Here is a 21623-nt window from a genome sequence, read left to right as displayed (position 1 = left end):
CACATTGGGGATCAGGGCCCCATTGTGCTAGGTGCTGTATGGACACATAAGAAAAAGCCAGTCCCTGCCTCAGAGAGGTGGATGTCAGGGTGTGACCGCACCGAAATATCAAACGCCCATTGGTAACTGGAGTTTGAGACCCAAACTGGGGCTGGAAGCTTTTTGCTTTTTTCTCCTCTTTAGGTACTGTAAAACGAATCTGTAGGTCCCCTTGAACAGCTGGGCTACCGGGATTCGACGCCTGGCACCTGAGGCTATTGGGATTCGATGCCTGGCACACGGGGCTATCGGGATTCGATGACAGTAAATCCGTTGGGGTGGGATTCTGTTCTGCAGGTCTTTTCACCCAGTCTGATTCTCTCCTGGCCAGCACTTTGTGCCATCACTCACCCTGGTGCTAAGTTACTGTGAGACAGCAACTCGATCAGGCTGGGAAGACTTTGCCCAGGAGGGCATGGTCACACAAGGTATTGAAAATCTGAATGTTTCCTACATTTTAGCATGAATGTTTGTCCTTCCAAAATACAACCCAGAAGGGCATTGTCCCTTCCATATGTTTGTTATTCTCCTTATCAAAATGATCCCATTCAGGAAGCAGACATGATTCTACGTGGCTGTGGTGAAGTGAGAATTTTCTGTCATATTTTTATGTAGCCTACACATGCCTCAGTTTCCCCGCTATTTTGCATTGTTATCCGGGGGAGTGGGGGAGGACTGTTTGCTCTCGGGGTAGGCTAAGAAACATAGTTAGGAATATCTCCCAGCTATCTGAGCCTGAATGGGTCACTAAATAGGACTGGCCGAGGGGTCCCCATATCAGTGGAAAATTGGAGAAGACAATGGCAAAGCCAGTCACCGGGACATTGACACAGAGACAGACAGAGCCTGAACAATGGGGCTCACTCCAGCTTGGCAGGACCCTGGGCTGATCAGAACAAATGATGCTTTAACCATCAGTTCTCTGTGCTTACCTAGGACTTCCCATGCTGCATTCCTTGAGGAATAAGCCCACTGTTTTGACAATGCTGTTTGAGTGTCACTGCAAATGCTGGGCAAGGGGCATTAACCCTTGCAGCATGGACCTTCTTATTTTGAGGGAACTGGGATTGTTTAGTCTACGGAAGAGAAGAATGAGCGGGGATTTGATAGCTGCTTTTAACTACCTGAAAGGTGGATCCAAAGAGGATGGCTCTAGACTGTTCTCAGTGGTAGCAGATGACAAAATGAGGAGTAACGGTCTCAAGTTGCAGTGGGGGAGATTTAGGTTGGATATTAGGAAAAACTTTTTCACTAGGAGGGTGGTGAAACACTGGAATGGGTTACCTAGGGAGGTGGTGGAATCCCCTTCCTTAGAGGTTTTTAAGGTCAGGCTTGACAAAGCCCTGGCTGGGATGATTTAGTTGGGGATTGGTCCTGCTCTGGGCAGGGGGTTTGACTAGATGACCTCCTGAGGTCCCTTCCTACTCTGATATTCTGTGATTCTATGATTCTATGACCAGTGTCTCCCAGGGGTCTGTCTGCCTCTGTTGGACTCGCTGGGCAGAGCTCATGGTGTGAAGCCGGAGGGCTGAATGACTTACTCCAGAGGAAGAGGGAGACCACTTGGGGGCTGGCATGCTGAAGGGGTTCCAAAGCTGGGGGTGCAGCAGGATCCTGTGGGTCTGTGACAGTGGCCAATCACAGAGCTCAGATAATGAGTAGTGAATAGCTGGAGGAAACAAGCTCATGACCAAACCACCACCCGACATTCATTCAAACTAGTCATTGACTATTTGCAAATAGAGAATACACCCTGAGAACGCCAGCTCACCCAAATGGGGGAAGGGAGACTATGAACATTACTGGCAATGAACTCTGTAGTTTTAGTGATTCTGACAGCGACTGTTCTTGTCTTCCCCCACAGGCCAGGGAGCCTGCGTGGCCTGCATCATACCATGTCAGTGATCAATTCCACTAGGTCCCACCCCGCAACATTCGTGCTGGTCGGCATCCCAGGCATGGAGCAGGCGCACATCTGGCTCTCCATCCCCTTCTGTCTGATGTACGTTGTTGCCCTTCTCGGGAACTCTGTCCTCCTATTCACCATCATAACAGAGTCGAGTCTCCATGAGCCCATGTACATCTTCCTATCCATGTTAACAGTGGCCGATCTGCTGTTATCGTCCTCCACGGTGCCGAAAACCCTAAGTGTTTTCTGGTCTCTCTCCAAGGAGATCTCTTTCAATGGCTGCCTCACCCAGATGTTTTTCATTTATTTTATTTTCATTACCGAGTCGGCCATCCTACTGGCCATGGCCTTTGATCGGTACGTTGCCATCTGCGACCCCCTGCGGTACACAACTGTATTAACACACTCCGTGATCAGGAAGATAGCCATGGCCGCTCTAACCAGGAGCTTCTGTATAATGTTCCCAGCCGTCTTTCTCCTTAAACGGCTCGACTACTGTGGACATAATATTATGCCTCACACGTACTGCGAGCACATGGGTGTGGCCAGGCTGGCCTGTGGGGACCTAACAGTCAATATTTGGTATGGTTTAGCAGCTGGTTTCCTATCAGCAGGATTGGATGCTCTTTTTATTGCAGTCTCCTACGCTTCCATCCTCAGGTCTCTCTTTAGGTTGCCATCCCAGGGCATCCATCTCAAGGCTCTGAACACGTGTGGCTCCCACGTCTGTGTCATATTGATGTTTTACATCCCAGCGTTTTTCTCTTGGAGCACCCATCGGTTTGGCAGCCACATCCCCCGCCATACCCTCATCCTACTGGCCAACCTCTATGTCATCATCCCCCCCATGCTGAACCCCATCATTTACGGGGTGAGGAGCAAACAGGTGTGGGAAGGAGCGACCCACGTCTTCTCACATTGAATGTGGCAGCTGGGCTGAACCATGAAACTCGCCAAAGAGTCTGTTTAGAAATGAAATTGGGTTGAAATGATGTTGGGTAGAGAAATGCAGTGGGACGAGGTAGGACACCACATAATGAAGCTGAATCTGGCAGGCTACCATTCCTGATACACGTAGTTTCATTTGATGCTTCCCCATACTGCTCTAATTCCACCATGGGCTGAGTGTATTTCATACTTGTCAATCAAAGTCCTCTACAAATCGAAAATAGCTGTTCCTCTGAGCTTCTCGAACTACAGGAGCTCAGATGACGAGCTTCTTAGAAATTATTATAAAGAGAACAAACGGATCGATAGAACGTGCAAAACACAATGTTAAAAAGAACATTATTAAGGTTGCAAAGTCAAGCATTCACATGTTGGGACATGCCAGAAGGCCCTGGCAGTCTGAGCACAGCCCCGCCCTGTGTATGTTTTGTGACACTGTCGTTAACTGATTTGTGACGTTGCACTCCATATGATTCTATGAAAATATGCTAATGAGTGTGAATATAATGTAACTGGAATATGCTTCATGCGAAAGGTCTCTTGTAAGGTATCATTACAAAGCTTATAATCTATTGAGTGTGGTCATCCTATTTGTATAAATGTATTATTCTTGTAGAAATATGAAATATAATTCTGAGGTCCTATTGTAGCATGACGATGCTGCCCGTGGGAGCCAGCTGAGGTCACTCAATCAGGGTGAACTGCAAACAGACCGGGGCAGACAAACCCCAAAGGCTGTTGGATATTCCAATACTTAGATTTACCCAGCCAGCCCAAAACAGCTTCTACAGCATCTCCCTGGTTACTCAGAAGCCCAAATAATGCAGTTCCCTTAAAGTGATCCAGCCTCAGGCCTCCATCCAGACACACCTGTCAAACATAGGATGATAAAATTCTGAAAATCTGATTTCATCATATAAAAGAAAAGGTTCTCCTGACCCCAAAGGACCAAACCCCAGACCCAGATCAAATGATAACTCAGCTCTTACCCAAAATACATGCTTATAGTAAATTCTTATTAACTAAACTAAAATTTATTAAAAAAGAAAAGAGAGAGAGTGTTGGTTAAAAGATCAATATACAGACAGACTTGAGTTCAATTCTTGAGGTTCAGATACAGAGCAGAGATGAGCTTGTAGTTGCCAAAAGTCCTTTTAGAAATAGTCCAGAGGTTATAGTCCAATGTCCATATTCAGGGAGATTCCCGTCAGTGACTGGGGATCTCAATCCTTATGGCTTAAGGTTTCCCCTTCTTGAAACCCAAAGCAGATCTGAGATGAAGAAGGATCATGTCCCAGGTTTTTTATACATTTCCAGCAGCCTTTTGGGCTGAGAAAACAATAGTCTTAACTTTCCTTCTCCTAAACATCATGGCAATTAGCACAGGGTAAGTTATCCATTAAACAGTTCAGACACAGGTTACCACAACCTTCAAAGAGACACATAGACAATTATACTATTTCACTCAAGGGTCTTCCTAAATGTTCATATGACTTTTTTGATCTTTGAATCAAAGCTATAGCCATAGACAAGACTTGTTTGCTGACATCACAAGACCTGAGCAAACCTCTATCCTTCTATCTCTAACAATGCAGGCTTGCATTACAAAGCTCTATTCATTTACATCTCTTCCTAACAAGTCTTTAGAGTCTGGCCCTGGGTCAGGTCAGTCTGTGAGTTAATTAACTCTTTCTGGACCTATCACCTTTCAATGAGATATTATATTACACTCATAACATCACGTGTAGTTATGCGAAGTGTGGGCCATTAATGGTGGTTTAGAATCTTGATAGGTTTCAGAGTAGCAGCCGTGTTAGTCTGTATCCACATGCATCCGATGAAGTGAGCTGTAGCCCACGAAAGCCTATGCTCAAATAAATTTGTGAGTCTCTAAGGTGCCACAAGGACTCCTGTTCTTTTTGTAGAATCTTGATGGCGCCCATCAATGAGGACAATTGACTGAGCGGTGCGCGGTTTACTTGCAAGCCTTCCTGTGAGTCAGGCCGGGAGGAATGAAGGCTTGGGATCTTACAGGACATGTGACCATGTCACCTAGTACTGGAATCCATCTTTAACCTGGTGCTTTTCCATTTAAAAGGAGGCATAGAGACCCAGAGAGGCAAAAGATTCCTGCCTTGTGCCAGAGCCATATAAGGGTGTGGAAGAGAACAAAGAGGGCTGCAGTCATGAGAAATCCCCTAGCTATCACCTGAGTTGGAACAAGGGCTGTACCAGGGGGAAGGATTGGGCCCAGACTAGAAACGAGTCTAGTCTGTGAAAGAAGCTTATTGGCACATCTCTGAGGGTGAGGTTTCGTCTGTAATCAGTTTCTTACTGTATTAGGCTTAGACTTGCGTGTTATTGTTTTATTTTGCTTGGTAATTTACTTGGTTCTGTCTGTTATTACTTGGAACCACTTTAATACTGCTTTTTATAGTTAATAAAATCACTTTTGTTTATTGATTAAGTGATTAATACCGGGGGGGGGGGGGAAACAGCTGTTCAAATCTCTCTATCAATGTTATAGAGGGTGGACAATTTATGAGTTTACCCTGTATAACCTTTATCCAGAGTAAAATGGATTTATTTGGGGTTTTGATCCCATTGGGAACTGGGTATCTGGGTGCTGGAGACAGGAGCACTTCTTAAGCTGTTTTCAGTTAAGTCTCCAGCTCTAGAGGACGTGGGTCAGACCTGGGTCTGTGTTTGCAGCAGGCTAGTGTGTCTGGCACAACCAGGCAGGGCTCCCAAGCTGCCAGGAGAAACAGGCTCAGAGGCAGTCTCAGCATATCAGGTGGAAGTCCCAAGGGGGTCTCTATGACCCAACCCATCTCGTGATTAATCTGTCTGACTCAGAGCAGGGCCTTCATTTGGGTCCCTTACATCCCAGGGTGTCCCCTAACCACCAGGCTATGGGGTATTCTGGGATGGGGCTTGTGACAAAGCAGCCCTGCCTGAGGCTACTTCCAATAACAAATGGCAGTATGACAGATGCACCTACCTCAGTTTCCCCTGTAGTTGCCCATGCAAAGGAGTATTGTCTCACCCCTCTGTCTGGTTCATCAGCCCCCTTTCCAGGCCTCCACTCTCCAGGCCTCCCCCCAAGACCTCCCAGACTCGCTTCCCTCCGCAACTCTTCTCCCGTCGCTCCTACTCAGGTCTCCTGTGAGAGGGCCCCTGGCAGGATTCCACTCGTCCCGGCCTCCCAGTCGAGGAGTCCTACCCCTGTTCTGGGGAACCTCCTGCCAGTACCCCCCCTTGTTCCTTGGCTCCTCCCACAGCCCTCCACTTGGGTGCCAGGTCTTCTGCCGTAGGGCTCCCTGCGTTGGCACGCTCCTCAGACCTCCTGGCTGTGAGCCCTGCGTCTGGGTCTGGCTTACGTGGTCCATGCTGGCTCTTCCCCTCGTTCCTAGGAGCCTCCCTGCCACTCAGCAGGGCTCCCCGGCTCCAGCCAGTCCCCGCCACCAGCTGTCCTCCAAACTCTCTGTTGGCAGCTTTCCCTCAGGCAGGCCTCTGCTGCTCCTTCGGTCTCCCCGGCCCTCCCCTGCCCCCTCCTCCGGCCCAGGTGCCCTCACTTACACCCAGGCTGGGGGCAGCTGTTGAGTCACAGGCACACTGGACTTGGGGGGTGGGGTGGTCACTTTGGGCAGTCACAGGGCTCTTGCTGTCCCTTCCCTTGGAGCTGGTCCACTTTGTGTGGTGGCTGGAGCAGAGACGCGGCCCCGGGTCTCCCCAGGGAAGGCACCTGTCACTGGGCTCGAGAGTCGGTCTCTAGCTCTTTGGCCCGGGGAACGTCTAATGAGCTTCCACTGGGAGATTGAGAAAACGGAGACAGACTGGATCCAGTGGTGCAACCCTCCCCTCGGATGTCGAGGGCCCACATTCCAGTGCTCTGCTGAGTCTGAGCAGCAGCTTGACCCTGGGTTTCCATCCCAGGTAAGTGCCCTGAGCCCTGTCTAACCTCTGGACCCCCCCCCGCCCCCTTTTTTAAAAAATGTGACCTATGTGGAGGGGAGGGAAGTCAATCTACTTACCAATTCTGTGCTGGAGTTCCTCTCTCGGGCTCCAGGTACTTACACAGGCCGTGCAGCCCCATGCTTGCAAGAGCCAACAGCAGGACTTTCTGTAGGAACCTTTTCAATACTGACAGTGGGAATGACCATTCCCTTTCTTTCTCTTCTTAGGAATCCGGTATCTGCCTTTCCCATAAAGCAGCTCCGCTCACCCGCACAAGTAACATTTCCAATTCCTTCTTATGAAGAGCACTCCAGAGCAGCTGGTCCAGCACAGCAGTAAGAACGCAGCATCGCCGGATTGACAGGGCTTGCTAGCGAATTGTTATTTTGACTGTAAAACAAAGGGCTGGAAGGGACCTCAGTAAATCGTCTAGTCGGGTCTAATGCACTCAAAGCAGGACTGTAGCTATATATCAACCCCCACAGGGGTGTCAGCAGTAGGGGTCAAACGTGGGACCTCTGGAACTAAATGCATGAGGGGTTTTATGACCCCTGCGTGAGTTGGCCTTATATACACACGTGATGCCTTCGTAAAGCAAACCAGGGATTAGGATGTCTGACCACTGGAGGTCTCCTGCCTTCATGTAGGCTCACCCTGGCTATTATATTGAAGACTGAATAATACAATTAGTTGTACTATGTAACCAATTGTTTCAGCATCTGCATTATTGAGCACAGACAAAATTCCAGATAAGAGAGGGGGAAAAAAACACCCTTTGCAGTGACCGTAGCTGTCAGGCTTTGTCGACCTTCGCGGAGAGGTTTCATCTGTTGCTCTGTGAAACGGTCCCCAGCGTAAGGGGAGTGAAAAGCGGGCCGGCCTGAGCAGCCCCGTCTGAAGTTCTCACACTCTCCTCGGCCCTGTGGAGGGCAGCAGAGGAACGTGGCTGTAAGCCCTCCGCTCAGAGGGGCTGGGTGAATTCAGCCTGGCCAGGCTAGGCAGAGGTGGACACAGGACCTGCCATTAGAGCAGGGGGCGGCCGGCCCAGTGGCCTGGCACTGACCCAGACCAGCCCTACAAGAAGTCCCAGCATGGGGCAGTTCTGGAGTAACCTGCTCATAGGGAGAGTTTTTTTCCTCACTCTCATCGGCTGTTGGATGGCTTCTGCCCTGCAGCTTGTGGGTATCTGTCCCCTGGGATGTTTAATGCATAGCCACGGATGGTATGATCGCCCACAGAAACACATGAGAGGAAGTAAGGCCTAGTAGTTACAGGATGTGCCTGGGCTTTTGGGGCCCCGGGCTACTCCCAGTTTTGCTACCAAATCACTGTGTCACCTTGAGCAAATCACTACCCTCCCCTTGTGCCTCAGTTTCCCCATCTGTAAAATGCAGCTAACGCTGCTGACTCAGCTCACAGAGCAGGAGAAGGGGGGTTAGACTGACTCATGGATGTGTGTGAAGCTCACTGAGACCCTCAGATAGACTGTATGGGAGACAGGATGGGCCATGGATTGGACACCCCCCTGGTAGCTAGGAGATCCCCATTCAATTCTCTGCATCACTGCCAACTTCCTGCGCGGCCTTGGGTGAGTCACTTAACCTCTCTGCGCCTCACTGGGGACAACAACCCTGCCTTGCCTCACAGGGCTGCTGTGAGGCTAAATACCCTACAAACCGGGAGCTGCTCAGGTACTACAGTGACTTGGCACGTGAGAGACGTAGCCAGAAGGAGCGATGGGTATGCACAGTAGCATCTCCCGTGATGTGGGTTATTCCGGGCTGGGCTGTGTTCATTGCACCTGACGGAAAGAGGGAAGGGAAAAAAAAACTGAGGAAGTCAGAGCTGAATATTAGAGAGACAAGGTGCGATGGACCTAGCTGCATCTACACTGCAAACAGCATCTGAATATTAAGCATTTAAGGCACCTGCAGCAGGTTTATATCAGTGCTGTGAGCTCCCTCTGGCTCGGCAGTATAAATATCCCTGTGCGGGTTTCCAACCGCCTGCCGCTCCCCACCCAGGTCACAGGCAGACATTCCTCATCCCCCGCTGGGCAGGAGCCTGGTGCGTTGTTGGCATCAACCATCTGGGTTGGGGGCAGCTCTCCGGCATTCAGCAGGGCCCAGTGGGGTGCGGACTGTGATTGGAGCGAGAGGCAGGGAAGCTGCAGCTGGGGGGAAATGGCCCAGTTTCTAGGCCCTTCCCTATTCAGATATTTCCAAAAATCTGGGGAAAAGCTACTTCTGCCCTGCTCTGCACCTTGTGCTGCGCCTGCCACCAGGGCAGAGTGGGCGTAAAGCACCCCCGTGTCAAAATATCAAGGGCCAGATTCACACGGTTAGTGATGTTTATTATTGTTTCCGTGGCAATCGGTCGGGGCCCCATAGTACTCGGCCCTGAAGAAACAAAGAACTCAAAACCAGCCCAGTCCCCAAGAGATTGCAGCCTAGGGTCTGTGCCCCAGCCGAAGCCTGCTGCTGGGTCCCACGGGGCTGGAGGCAAGGATGGCTTGACACTGGTGTGGCTGGTGCTTAGCCCAGGAAGCTGGTCCCAGAGGCCAGCAGCCGTACGGTTTGAGACACGTATATTCCAAACACCTAACACGCCGGACATCCCTGAGTATTGGGGTATGGCTGGAATCTGAACCACAGCCCCGGCTGCCTGCCAGTGGCCCCTATCTTATAAAAACAGCCTGAAGTAGGACAACCAAACTGGATCCAAACACCGATCACGCAGCGTAGGCTCCTGTCTAGAATGGTGGCTGAGATCACAGTATCCACAGTATTCTTGTCAGCAAGTTAAGGAAGTATGGGCTGGATGAATGCACTATAAGGTGGGTAAAAAGCTGGCTAGATTGTCGGGCTCAACGGGTAGTGATCAGTGGCTCCATGTCTAGTTGGCAGCCGGTATCAAGTGGAGTGCCCCAAGGGTCGGTCCTGGGGCTGGTTTTGTTCAATATCTTCATAAATGATCTGGAGGATGGTGTGGATTGCACTCTCAGCAAATTTGCGGATGATACTAAACTGGGAGGAGTGGTAGATACGCTGGAGGGGAGGGATAGGATACAGAAGGACCTAGACAAATTGGAGGATTGGGCCAAAAGAAATCTGATGAGGTTCAATAAGGATAAGTGCAGGGTCCTGCACTTAGGACGGAAGAACCCAATGCACAGCTACAGACTAGGGACCGAATGGCTAGGCAGCAGTTCTGCGGAAAAGGACCTAGGGGTGACAGTGGACGAGAAGCTGGATATGAGTCAGCAGTGTGCCCTTGTTGCCAAGAAGGCCAATGGCATTTTGGGATGTATAAGTAGGGGCATAGCGAGCAGATCGAGGGACGTGATCGTTCCCCTCTATTCGACATTGGTGAGGCCTCATCTGGAGTACTGTGTCCAGTTTTGGGCCCCACACTACAAGAAGGAGGTGGATAAATTGGAGAGAGTCCAGCGAAGGGCAACAAAAATGATTAGGAGACTGGAACACATGAGTTATGAGGAGAGGCTGAGGGAGCTGGGATTGTTTAGCCTGCAGAAGAGAAGAATGAGGGGGGATTTGATAGCTGCTTTCAACTACCTGAAAGGGGGTTCCAAAGAGGATGGTTCTAGACTGTTCTCAATGGTAGCAGATGACAGAACGAGGAGTAATGGTCTCAAGTTGCAGTGGGGGAGGTTTAGATTGGATATTAGGAAAAACTTTTTCACTAAGAGGATGGTGAAACACTGGAATGCGTTACCTAGGGAGGTGGTAGAATCTCCTTCCTTAGAGGTTTTTAAGGTCAGGCTTGACAAAGCCCTGGCTGGGATGATTTAACTGGGAATTGGTCCTGCTTCGAGCAGGGGGTTGGACTAGATGACCTTCTGGGGTCCCTTCCAACCCTGATATTCTATGATTCTATGATTCTATGATCCTGCAGCGCATTCACCGCGGGTAGTTAATTGGCAGCTGGTGGCTGCCGTACCCTAGTAGGGGTTGAGGATGGGGCTCCCTGCACTGTGGCTGCCCATCTTGCATCTGCTCCGGGCACTCCAGCCCCCAGCCCTGTCCATCTGGCACCTCTCCCCAGCAAACACCGCACAGGCCAAATCATTAACGAAACAGATCAGGAGATAGTTTGCCATTTTTGCCAAAAGCAAGTGACTGAGCCCTGATGTGTGGCTTGGTATGTCTTCTCTAAGCCCCGGTCCACACTACGGGGGACGGGTGATCGATCCAAGTTACGCAGCTTCAGCTATGTGAATAACGTAGCTGAAGTCGCCGTACTTAGACCTACTCACCGCTGTGTCTTCACTACGGTGAGTCGACAGCTGCCGCTCCCCTGTCGACTCCTATACTCCACCGCCATGAGAGGCGCGGGTGGAGCCGATAAGTATAAGAACTACTGTGATGGCTCTCAGGGGTCCCAGGGCTGTGAGTCACCTCAGTACCCCCTGCCTCAGAGAGCGGGAGTCTCGCTGGCGGTGGTTGGGTGCTGGCTCCTGGACACTACCTGCCCGTCAGCCACTCAGGAGCCTTCCTCTGGGCTAGGCCAGCCCTGACTTCACCCGACAGGTTAATGATAAGGGCACCTCCACTTCTGAGCCCCTGTGAAGCATTCCCCTGTGACATCCAGCCCCTGACACTGGCTACTTAGAGAAATCCAGAATCTCTGCCCCAAAAAGAGCAGCGTATCCCAGTTTATCAGTTTTGAAGTAAATCTCCACTCCTGTATTACACACGGCGCGTGTGAGCACGTACAATAAAATAAAAGTTGGTGTATTTAAGAAGAATGGAGAGTTAACTAGAAACGAGAATGTGGTGGAAACAAATGGTTACAATATAACATCACAAAATGAGAACTTGGGTCAATAGTTCCCTTTCCTACTAATAAAGTAGGTTCCTCCCTCTCAAAGTTTAGTCTGTTGCAGAGCTGGCTGGATTCACATTAACCAGGATCCAATTTTTCATGAGAACATCCCCTCACTCCAAGATGTCTCCTCAGTGAAAGGATCCAGAGGGCCTCTCCCCACTCTGTGTTATTCTGAAATAGTCTTTTGTCTCTGTTCACAGGCAGGGCAATCCTCTTTGTTTTTATTGTTCCTTCATATACCTCCAAGTGGTGCTGATTGTTTGCAGTTGTCCGTAATGGTTTTCCATTGATCATCTTGGGATGGAGCAAGGGTGGACAACTAAGCCTGGCATTACATCCCCAGCTAACCAGGGTGGGGTGACGATGCCCTCCAGGAATAGCCATCACCAAGACACACTGCCCTGGTGACTAACTTCTACTCCAAGTTCTACTCCGTAAAGCACACTGTCAATATCAATGTGTTATTCCTTAACTATTACCTGGACATGCATTTTGCAGTGGTTATGAAGCTTGACAAGTTACAAGCTTTCTGCGCACACCTTACATGCTACTCTTTATGAGTTAATATACTGAAAGACTTGTGTGCGGTGTAGGGAGTTTGTCAGGCCTGAAATGAGAGTTGTTTGCAAAGAACAGGGAACTCTTTGTCAGGGCCTCAGTGTCACAAGGACCTTTCTAAATAATGTACAAAAGGAGAAATGATCAGATCAAACAAGTGAGAGGAGGAAAGGGTTAATTCTCTGTTGCTCTTCCCCACCTGAGCCTGTCACAGAGGCCAGGTCCCTGGGGCTCTGGGCTGGCACTCAGTCCCTGCTGGGATTCACAGGGCAACAGTATAAATATCCCTGTACCTCAGCCCTGGTCAGTGCAGATTCCCTGCCGCCAGCAGCTCCCCGACAGGGTCACAGACGGAGATTCCTCCTCCCCAGCTGGGGCTGGAGCCTGGTGAGTCCTTTGCGTGGAATGAATCTGTGAAGGGGCGAATGGAAACAGATGAAAGCTATGTAATGTCTGAGCTGGGGTTGGATAGCATGGGGGATGTGTAATTCTGACTGCAGGGGCAGGAGAGGAGCCGGGGCACGGAGATAACGCTCCTGTGACTGCTCTGTAGTTCAGTGTTAGGAAGAGGTCACCGGGTTACCCTGATCCACTCCCACGGGAGTCCCTGGGGGTCTTGCTGTTGAACTCAGTGGGCTCTGGACTGGGCCGTTCTGGGTTATGTGACTGTGCAGAGCAAACCTCATTGGAAACCTACTCAGGCCCTGTGATATTCTACACCCCAAATCCCGAGGCCGTCACTCAGTCAACACTTCCATTAACGCCATAAGGACCCCAGGACTGGGTCCATTCCAGCTGGCAGAAATTAGCTGGTTTCAAGGATCACACAGCATCACACACAAACACACACCCATATTTCTGCAGGGTTCACACAAGACTGTGGCCAGCAGCAGCCTTTCCACACTGCATGTGTGGGGGAAGGGAAGGGAGCTGCTTCCAGGCTCAGGGAAGGAGGAGGGAGGGAAGAGATGATCTGGCCCATGTCTTTGCAGAGCTCATCTCTTCCTTCCCCACCCTCCCCATGTCTGGAAGCAGCTTCTCCCTTCCTACCCACACCAACATAACCCAGCCACCTCCTGTCCCCTGGCTACGGCACGGGCAGGAAGGGGTTAAGCCCTAAAGATGCACCAGGGCCCAGGGAAACTGACTGCAAGGGCTTCAGAGAACTGGGCCAGAGAAGTGGCTTAGTAGGGGAGGATGCCTAGGGGGCGGAGCAGCCCCACGCTCCCTGGGGCCAGGATCCAGGGTGTGGGGCTAGGGAGTGAAGAGGGGTGCTTAGGACCTGCCACAGGGGCTGTTGTGGAGCCTGTAGGTTCGGGACATGAACAGGCTGGAAATTGTTTCCCCTTCCTCCCCCCGCCACTCCGGAGCTTAGCTGAGGGGCAGAGAGGCTTCCTCATGCCAGCGCTGTGCGGGGCTTTGGCACATGCAGGTATCAGCACCTCCTGGCCAGCGCCCTGGGCCGGAGGGTCTTGGGTTTTCCCGGGGCGCCGGCCCAGCCAGAGGCAGTGCGGGAAGGAAGGATCATGCCAGCCAGTCTGCTGATAAGCTAAACTCTCCGATGAGGGGCAGGTTCTCCGCACAGCGCTGGGAGCGGGACATGCCCCACTGCGGGCGGATCTGGGGGAGCAGCAGAGCTGGGGAAGGTGAAGGGGCAAAGCAGGGAGAGGACAGCGAGAGGGGGAACATGTAAAGGGCTGATGGGTGGGCAGCAGAGTCAACATGTAACCGGCCGCTGCCTGGTGCCTGCCCGCACTCACCGGCCACTGCAGCTCGCAGCGCCCAGCCAGTGAGGATGGGAAACGGGACGGGGGGCAGGGCCCTGCTGGGCGAGAGCCGGCACATAGTGGGGGCTGCGCTGATGGACCAGCAGGGGGAGCGGCTGAACCCAGGGGCTGCATCTTCGCCCTGCCACCAGCCTTGCACAGCCACCCGCATTGTCGGTGTCATAAATATAAAGGGAAGGGTAAACCCCTTTAAAATCCCTCCTGGCCAAAGGAAAACTCCTCTCACCTGTAAAGGGTTAAGAAGCTAAAGGTAACCTCGCTGGCACCTGACCAAAATGACCAATGAGGAGACAAGATACTTTCAAAAGCTGGGAGGAGGGAGAAAAAAACTCTCTCTCTCTCTGTTTCTGTGATGCATTTGCCCGGGAAAGAACAGGAATGGAGTCTTAGAACTTAGTAAATAATCTAGCTAGAGACGCGTTAGATTCTGTTTGTTTATATGGCTGAGAAAATAAGCTGTGCGGAACGGAATAGATATTCCTGCTTTTGTGTCTTTTTGTAACTTAAGGTTTTGCCTAGAGGGATTCTCTATGTTTAAATCTGATTACCCTGTAAGGTATTTACCATCCTGATTTTACAGAGGTGTTTCTTTTACTTTTTTTCTTCAATTAAAATTCTTCTTTTAAAAACCTGATTGCTTTTTCCTTGTTCTTAAGATCCAAGGGTTTGGGTCTGTGTTCACCTCTGCAAATTGGTGAGGATTTTTATCAAGCCTTCCCCAGGAAAGGGGGTGTAGGGTTTGGGGAGGATTTTGGGGGGAAAGATGTTTCCAAGCGGGCTCTTTCCCTATTATATATTTGTTAGACGCCTGGTGGTGGCAGCAAAAAAGTCCAACGGAAAAAGGTAAAATAGTTTGTACCTTGGGGAACTTTTAACCTAAACTGGTAAAAATAAGCTTAGGGGGGTTTCATGCAGGTCCCCACATCTGTACCCTAGAGTTCAGAGTGGGGAAGGAACCTTGACAATCGGCCACTAGACCTCCCCACTCACCACTGTGGGGCGGGCATCTGCCAAGCAGGGGTCTGGCCAGCAGCAGGACCAGCCAGTGCCAATTTCTTTTTAAGAACAAGTTGGGTCACCTGCAGGAGGGCTTAAATACGGGACTGTCCCTTTAAAAACGGGACATCTGGTCCCCCTGCACGGACTGCAGCTGCAGTTCCCCAGAGCAGAGCTACCAGCATCCAGGCTTAAAATGCTGCCCCGGCGCAGCTGCACCGCTGTGGTGCGTTAGTGGAGACGCTCTGCGCTGAGGGGGGAGAGCTCCCCCGGCAGCGCAGTTAGTCCTCCTCCCCCAGAGGCGGTAGCCATGTCTACATGGGGGTTAGGTTGGTGTAACTACGGCACTCAGGAGTAACCCCTGAGCAACGTAGTTATGCCAATATAGGTCTGTGGTGGGGACCAGAGCTTAACTGAGATTGGCTTCACATAGTTAGGGCCAAATCCCGAAAAAACTTGCAACTTTACTCAGGTGAGTATGTTCATGAAAGTCAATGGGAGTTGCTCGTGATGGAGTTTACCTGTGTGTTAGTCGGGTCAGGGTCTCAGAGCCTGAAGGATCCAGCAGGGGGATTGTGAATGAAACGGGTTCTGCTCTCACCCCATTATAAACTGGGAGTGACTCCGCAGTAGTGAGTGTGAAACTGGGGTAAGTGCCAGAAGAACCAGTCCTGTGGCTGCTTTAACTCACGTTCACAGTCACCGCTGGAGCCCTGAGAGCGACTGTAGCCCACACGCGGAGGAGAGATTCTGCTGTGGACAGCAACACCAGGAGGGCGCGCCCTGCGTCACCTGGGGCCAGAACCGTCTGAACCATCTTCCCTCTTCTGGAATGGAGACCTTCCGTAGCAGGAGAGTTGTAGCGGTTCCCACATGGGGAGTGTGGCCTAATGGTCATGGCTGCAACTCGTGACTGCCAAGTGGCTTGTATGGAGGGGAGCCCGGGCCCTCCAACTACACCGGTCAGCCCTTTGGGCTACCAACAGTCTGGGTGTCCTTCCTGGGCCTCTTCCTCTTGTCCACCATCCTTGGGGTCAGCTTAGTCCAAGGTTTCCCCCTAGTGGGGAAACCCAAACCACAATGGCTAAGAGGGGGTTACCAATGTCCACAGTCCACAGGGAAAGTCCCTCTCTGGTTGTCTCAGGGGTGTGTCCCTCCCTTCTCTTGGGGAGGGCCCCTTTTGGCAGCTATGTCAGAGTCTTAGGCTTCCCTCTGGTCTGCTGGAGCTGTGGGCTGCAGGTCTGCTCACCTCCAGCTTTGCCACCCAAACAAGCTAATTCCCTGTATTTAATTGCTCCCGCAGATGGAGCATTTGCTGGAAGTTTGGTGGGGTGGGGCTGTCTGAGACCAAAATAATCCCTCAGCCCCTTGTAGCCTAGTGTGGGATTTGTACACCCCATCACAAGAGTGTTTCTGGATTTCCGGTGCACCTAACAGGCAGCTGTCACACAATGAAGTCTTTGATAGTATCTATGATTCTCTCAACAAATGCATTCCAGTCCTAGCTGACATTCAATTCTCACTGATTTTCTCTTTTGCTGTTAGTTATTGGAAAATGAATAGAAGATCCAAGTGATGGTACATGATGCCAGCTGACAATCACACTCTTTTTGACCCTGTAACTTACATCCTGACCGGCATCCCAGGTACGGAAGAGTCTCATGACTGGATCTCCATCCCCTTCTGTCTGATGTACATTGCAACACTTTTTGGGAACTCACTCCTACTATTCATCATACTAACAGAACAAAGCCTCCATGAGCCAATGTATCTATTCATCTCCATGCTGGCCGCTGCTGATCTGCTGTTATCTACCACGACAGTGCCCAAGATGCTGGCTCTATTCTGGTTTAGAGCAGGGGAAATTTCTTTTGCTGGCTGCCTGACCCAGATGTTCTTCATCCATGTCAGTTTTATTGCTGAGTCGGCCATCCTGCTGGCCATGGCGTTTGATCGGTACGTTGCCACCTGCGACCCCCTGAGATACACCAGTGTGCTCACCAAGTCTGTGATCGGGAAGATGGGGCTGGCAGTTGTCACAAGAAGTTTCTGTATCATTTTCCCTCTCATCTTTCTTGTGAAGCAGCTGAAGTTCTGCAGAACCAACCTCCTGCCTCACAACTATTGCGACTACGTGGGCGTAGCCCGGCTGGCCTGTGATGACATCACAGTCAGTGTCTGGTATGGCGTAGCTGTGGCTCTTTTTGTAATCGGTTTGGATGCTGTGCTCATTGCTGTATCTTATGGATTGATCCTCAAGGCCGTCTTCCGGCTCCCCTCCAAGGACGCCCGGCTCAAGGCTCTCCGCACCTGCAGCTCCCATGTCTGTGTCATACTGATGTTCTACGTGCCGTCCTTTTTCTCCCATTTTGCACACCGATTTGGGCACATCATCCCAGGTTATATTCTCATCCTACTGGCCAACCTCTACGTGCTCATTCCCCCCATGTTCAACCCCATCGTTTATGCGGTGACAACAAAAGAGATCCTGAAACGGGTGATCAATCTATTTTATCGATGCTGCAGCAGAAGCTTCTTGCTGAGCCCAAGGAGGCAACAGAAAATGCTCTGGGACTTGGAAATTAAAGCGAGGTTTTCATTGGAACTGTAGGGGAGTATTTACTATGTACTTACACTGTGTAAGCTCCAAAGCTGGTCTCTCTTCTCAACAGGAGTTGGGTCCAATGAAAGCTATTCCCTCCTCACCTTGTCTCTTTAATATCCTGGGACTGACATGGCTACTACAACAAAGCTCCCTTCCACAAAAGGCAGCCAGACTGAATGAGTCTCTGTTCTAAGATGAAGGGAAACAACAAACCAAGAAAGCACAAAGGTAAAATCAGCCTGTGAGAGAGCACGGTGTGTGCATCTCCTCTGTGACAAGCTGCATCTGAGCTGCACTCTTAGTGGCAACAGAAAGCAGCAGCCAAGGGGGACAGGCCATTCAGCCATGGGAAGTGCCCTGGACTGCACATTGGGAGACCGGGGCTCTAATATTGGTTCTCCCTCCAACCTGCTGTGTCACCGTGGGAGAGTTTCTTTCCTCCTCGGTTTCCTCATTGGCAAAGTGAGCACACTTTGGGGCCAGCATGGAAGTCAGGAGTAAGTCTCCTCAGGGAGGCAGCACAGGGATTGCATGGCGCTCCTCTGCACAGCCCAGAACCCAAGCAGGGGTGGCTTTGATTGTGCTATCATGGGCCTCCTCGACCTGGCGATCCACCCCAAGAGGACATGGCAAGGGCAGCACACACACCCCCACCCCACCCCACCCCACAGCAAACATGGTGATTCATAATGTTTAAGGCCAGAAGGAACCACAGTCTGACCACCTGTATAACACAGGCCCTAGAATTATACCCAGTCACCCCTCTATATGAACCCAATAGCTTGGTTTTCGTTAAAGCACCTTCCACAAAGATATGTGAACTCCTAAATCCTTCTCAGGGTCACTGCTTTGCCAGTGTCAGTCCCACACTCCGTACCCAAGACCTGTGTCCCACAGACCTTGCGTTTGGCTGCCTTATGGCACATTTCACATGGATGGGCCTGGCTTCCCAAGGCTGATCTCGCTCTCTTCCCTACACAGGTGGGTTTGTGGGGGGTGACTGGTGGGAGAGAGATCAGGGGGTGCAGTGGGTGAGGGGCTCATTTGCACGTGATCTCTAGTCCCCCCCCATAATCCTGTGTGTGTGATAAGTGCGTTTCATCCCATGCTAAAAGAATGTTTTGCTGCTGAGCATAACCTGCCAAATCCTCCTGGGGCTTGGAGGCTTGTTTAACCTGCTAACATTACAGAAATGCTGCAGGAATCTTTTTTTCCCTCTTTTTACCCACCTTCCATAAAGAACATAAGAACATAAGATTGGCCATACAGGTCAGACCAAAGGTCCATCTCGCCCAGTATCCTGTCTTCCGACAGTGGCCAATGCCAGGTGCCCCAGAGGGAATGAACAGAACAGGGAATCATCAAGTGATCCTTCCCCTGTTGCTCATTCCCCGCTTCTGGCAAACAGTGGCTAGGGACACCATCCCTGCCCGTCCTGGCTAATAGCCATTGATGGATCTAACCTCCATGAACGTATCTAGTTCTTTTTTTATCCACTTCCTTATTTACTTTCTCCACGCCAGTCATGATTTCATTGACCTCTATCATATCCCTCCTTAGTCGTCTCTTTTCCAAGCTGAAAAGTCCCAGTCTTATTAATCTCTCCTCATATGGCAGCTGTTCCATTTCTGCAGCTGTTGAGAAGATATGCCTCAGAAAAAACAAAGAACAGCCTGTACGGGGTCAGGACACCCGTTCATCTAGTCCAGCATCCTGTCTCCAGCAGTGGCCTGTACCACAGATTCAGGGGGGTGAACAGAACGGGGCAGTTATGGAGGTATCCATCCCCTGTCCTTCCATCCCAGCTTCTGTCATTCAAAGGTTTTGAGTCGCCCTGACAATCTTGGCTAATAGCCATTGATGGATTGATCCTTCATAGACTTATCTAATTCTTTTGTGATCCCAGTTATACATGTGTCCAGTTCTTTTTTGAACCCATTTGTACTTTTGGCCATCACTATAACCCCGACAATGAGTTCCACAGGATATCTCTGTGTTGCCTGAAACAATATGTCCTCTTGTTTGTATTAAATCTACTGCCTATTAAATTCATCGGGTAACCCCTGGTTTTTGTATTGTGTGAAAAAGTAAATAACATTTCTCATTTCACTTTATCCTGTCATGATTTTATAGACTTCTGTCATATCCCCCCTTAGTCGTTTCTTTTCTAAGCTGAACGGTCCAAGTCTTTTTAGTCTCTCCTTATAGGGAAGCCGTTCCATACACTTAATCATCTTTGTTGCCCTTCTCTGGCCCTTTCCAAATTATAGATATAAGCAGAGTTAGGATGACATCTGGTGGTGAGGTGTGGCAAGTTGTGGAAAAGAACTTCAGGGGCCGATCTCATTTGCATAGGCACACCCACCCTGCCTAGAGTGAGGCCATAGCTGCCCAAATGGTCACTTTGGCTGCTGTGGGATCCCCAGTGTCTCTGTTATTGGGGCAGGAAGAATAAATTGTTATTACCCTGATTATGGGAATCAAGGACAGTGGAACTGTACTTGGCCTTTTGTTATGATGGAGGGACTCACCATCAACTAAGTAGCACTCGCTAGGCAAGGGACATGGGTTCCAAAACTCTGTGAATTGAGAGAGGCTGGGGATAGGTATTAATACTTGGTGGCATGGGCCCCCTGGTGAGGGCCTTACATGCTAATTGCACTTCCTCCTCTCTCCACTGTGGACTATCAGAGCTAAAATTTTGATTTCATAAGGAGTCTAGTCACAGGCTGCTGAGCTGAATTCACTTTGGGCTAATGGTGCACCAGCACTGTGGCTCCCCTGCTACAAGCTGAAATCACAAAAGAGCTGAACTGACTAAGAGCTGAAGTCACTGAGTGCTGTATTAAGTAGTGGGGGAGCCTGAAGATACATGGTGGAGCAGTTTGCGGGACGGCGAGCGGAGCAGAGCGGCTGGTGGAGCAGAGCAGTTTGTCGGGTGCCTAGAGCAGCTCATGGGGCGGCTGGCAGAGCGGAGCCCCATGGAGAGGTGGGGCCATCAGCTTTGGACCATGTAAGGTGCCCCTTAAAAGCCCCCCCCCATCTCCACTCAGGTTGGCAGGTAAAACTCTGCAGATAAACTTTCGAACTCTGGGGCTGCCCTGACCAGGGACAGAGACTTTTGGGTCGTTGGACTTTTGGGACTTTGGGTGATTTGGGGTTGCTGGACTCAAGAACCAAAGGGAAAGGACATGCCCCAATTTGCTTGGGGTGGGTTTTTTGCCCATGGGTTGTGTTATGAATCCTGTTGGTGGTGTTTCCCCAACATAATGTCACATTGTTTCTCTCTGTTATTAAAAGGCTTTTTGCTACACTCAGACTAGGTGCTTGCGAGAGGGGAAGTATTGCCTCCTGGAGGCGCCCAGTGGGGGTGGTATATATTTGTCCCAGGTCACTGGGTGGGGGCTCGAGCCGGTTTGCATTGTGTTATTGGAATGGATCCCCTAGATATTGAACCTGGCCCTTGTTGCTGCCAACTCTGACGGGCAGAAGGGTTACATACAAAATCCTTTTTTCATACGGGGCAACGAGAACTGGACAGACTATTGAAGGTTTGGGCATACCATGGATTTATATAGTGTCAGAATAATATTTTTTATCCATTTCCTAATGGTTCTTAATGATCTATTAGCCTTTTTGACCACTGCTGTGCAGAGAGCAGAAGTTTTCAGAGAACTGTCCACAATGACTCCAAAATCTTATTCTTGGGTGTTATAAGCTAATTAAGACCCCATCCTTCTACATGTGTAGTTGGGATTATTTTTTTTCCAATGTGCAGCATTTTGCACTTATCAATGCTGAATTTCATTGGCCATTTTGTTGCCTAGTCACCCAGTTTTGTGAGATCCCTCTGTAACTGTTCACAATCTGCTTTGGACTTAACTAGCTTGAATAATTTTGTATCCCCTGCTACCTTTGCCCCTTCACTGTTCATTCCCTTTTCCTGATCATTAGTGAATATGCAGAACGGCACTGC

The 21623-nt window shown here is 50.3% G+C and overlaps 2 protein-coding genes across 2 annotated transcripts in view; one reads left to right on the top strand and one right to left on the bottom strand.

Moving 5' to 3' along the window:
* Nucleotides 1–7295, bottom strand: part of LOC311530761 (olfactory receptor 52B2-like) — a 40551-nt gene extending 33256 nt beyond the window's left edge. Inside the window, exon 1 of the mRNA XM_084647639.1 lies at nucleotides 6931–7295. The gene's annotated coding sequence lies outside the window, so the exon portion shown is untranslated. The remainder of the gene's footprint in view (nucleotides 1–6930) is intronic.
* On the top strand, nucleotides 1935–17653 carry LOC311514468 (uncharacterized protein; the record flags this gene model as incomplete). The annotated part of the gene is made up of 2 exons (XM_084617033.1): nucleotides 1935–2864; nucleotides 16619–17653. The coding sequence occupies 2 exons, from the start codon at nucleotides 1935–1937 to the stop codon at nucleotides 17651–17653; spliced, it is 1965 nt and encodes a 654-aa protein (XP_084473159.1).
* Nucleotides 17654–21623: the final 3970 nt, after the last annotated feature.

Source organism: Lepidochelys olivacea, assembly GCF_965140295.1.
Source record: "Lepidochelys olivacea isolate rLepOli2 genome assembly, chromosome: 1".
In the NCBI taxonomy this organism is placed as follows: Eukaryota; Metazoa; Chordata; order Testudines; family Cheloniidae; genus Lepidochelys; species Lepidochelys olivacea.
The sequence above is the reverse complement of the archived record's forward strand: the minus strand, read 5'-3'. Positions and strand labels throughout refer to the sequence as shown.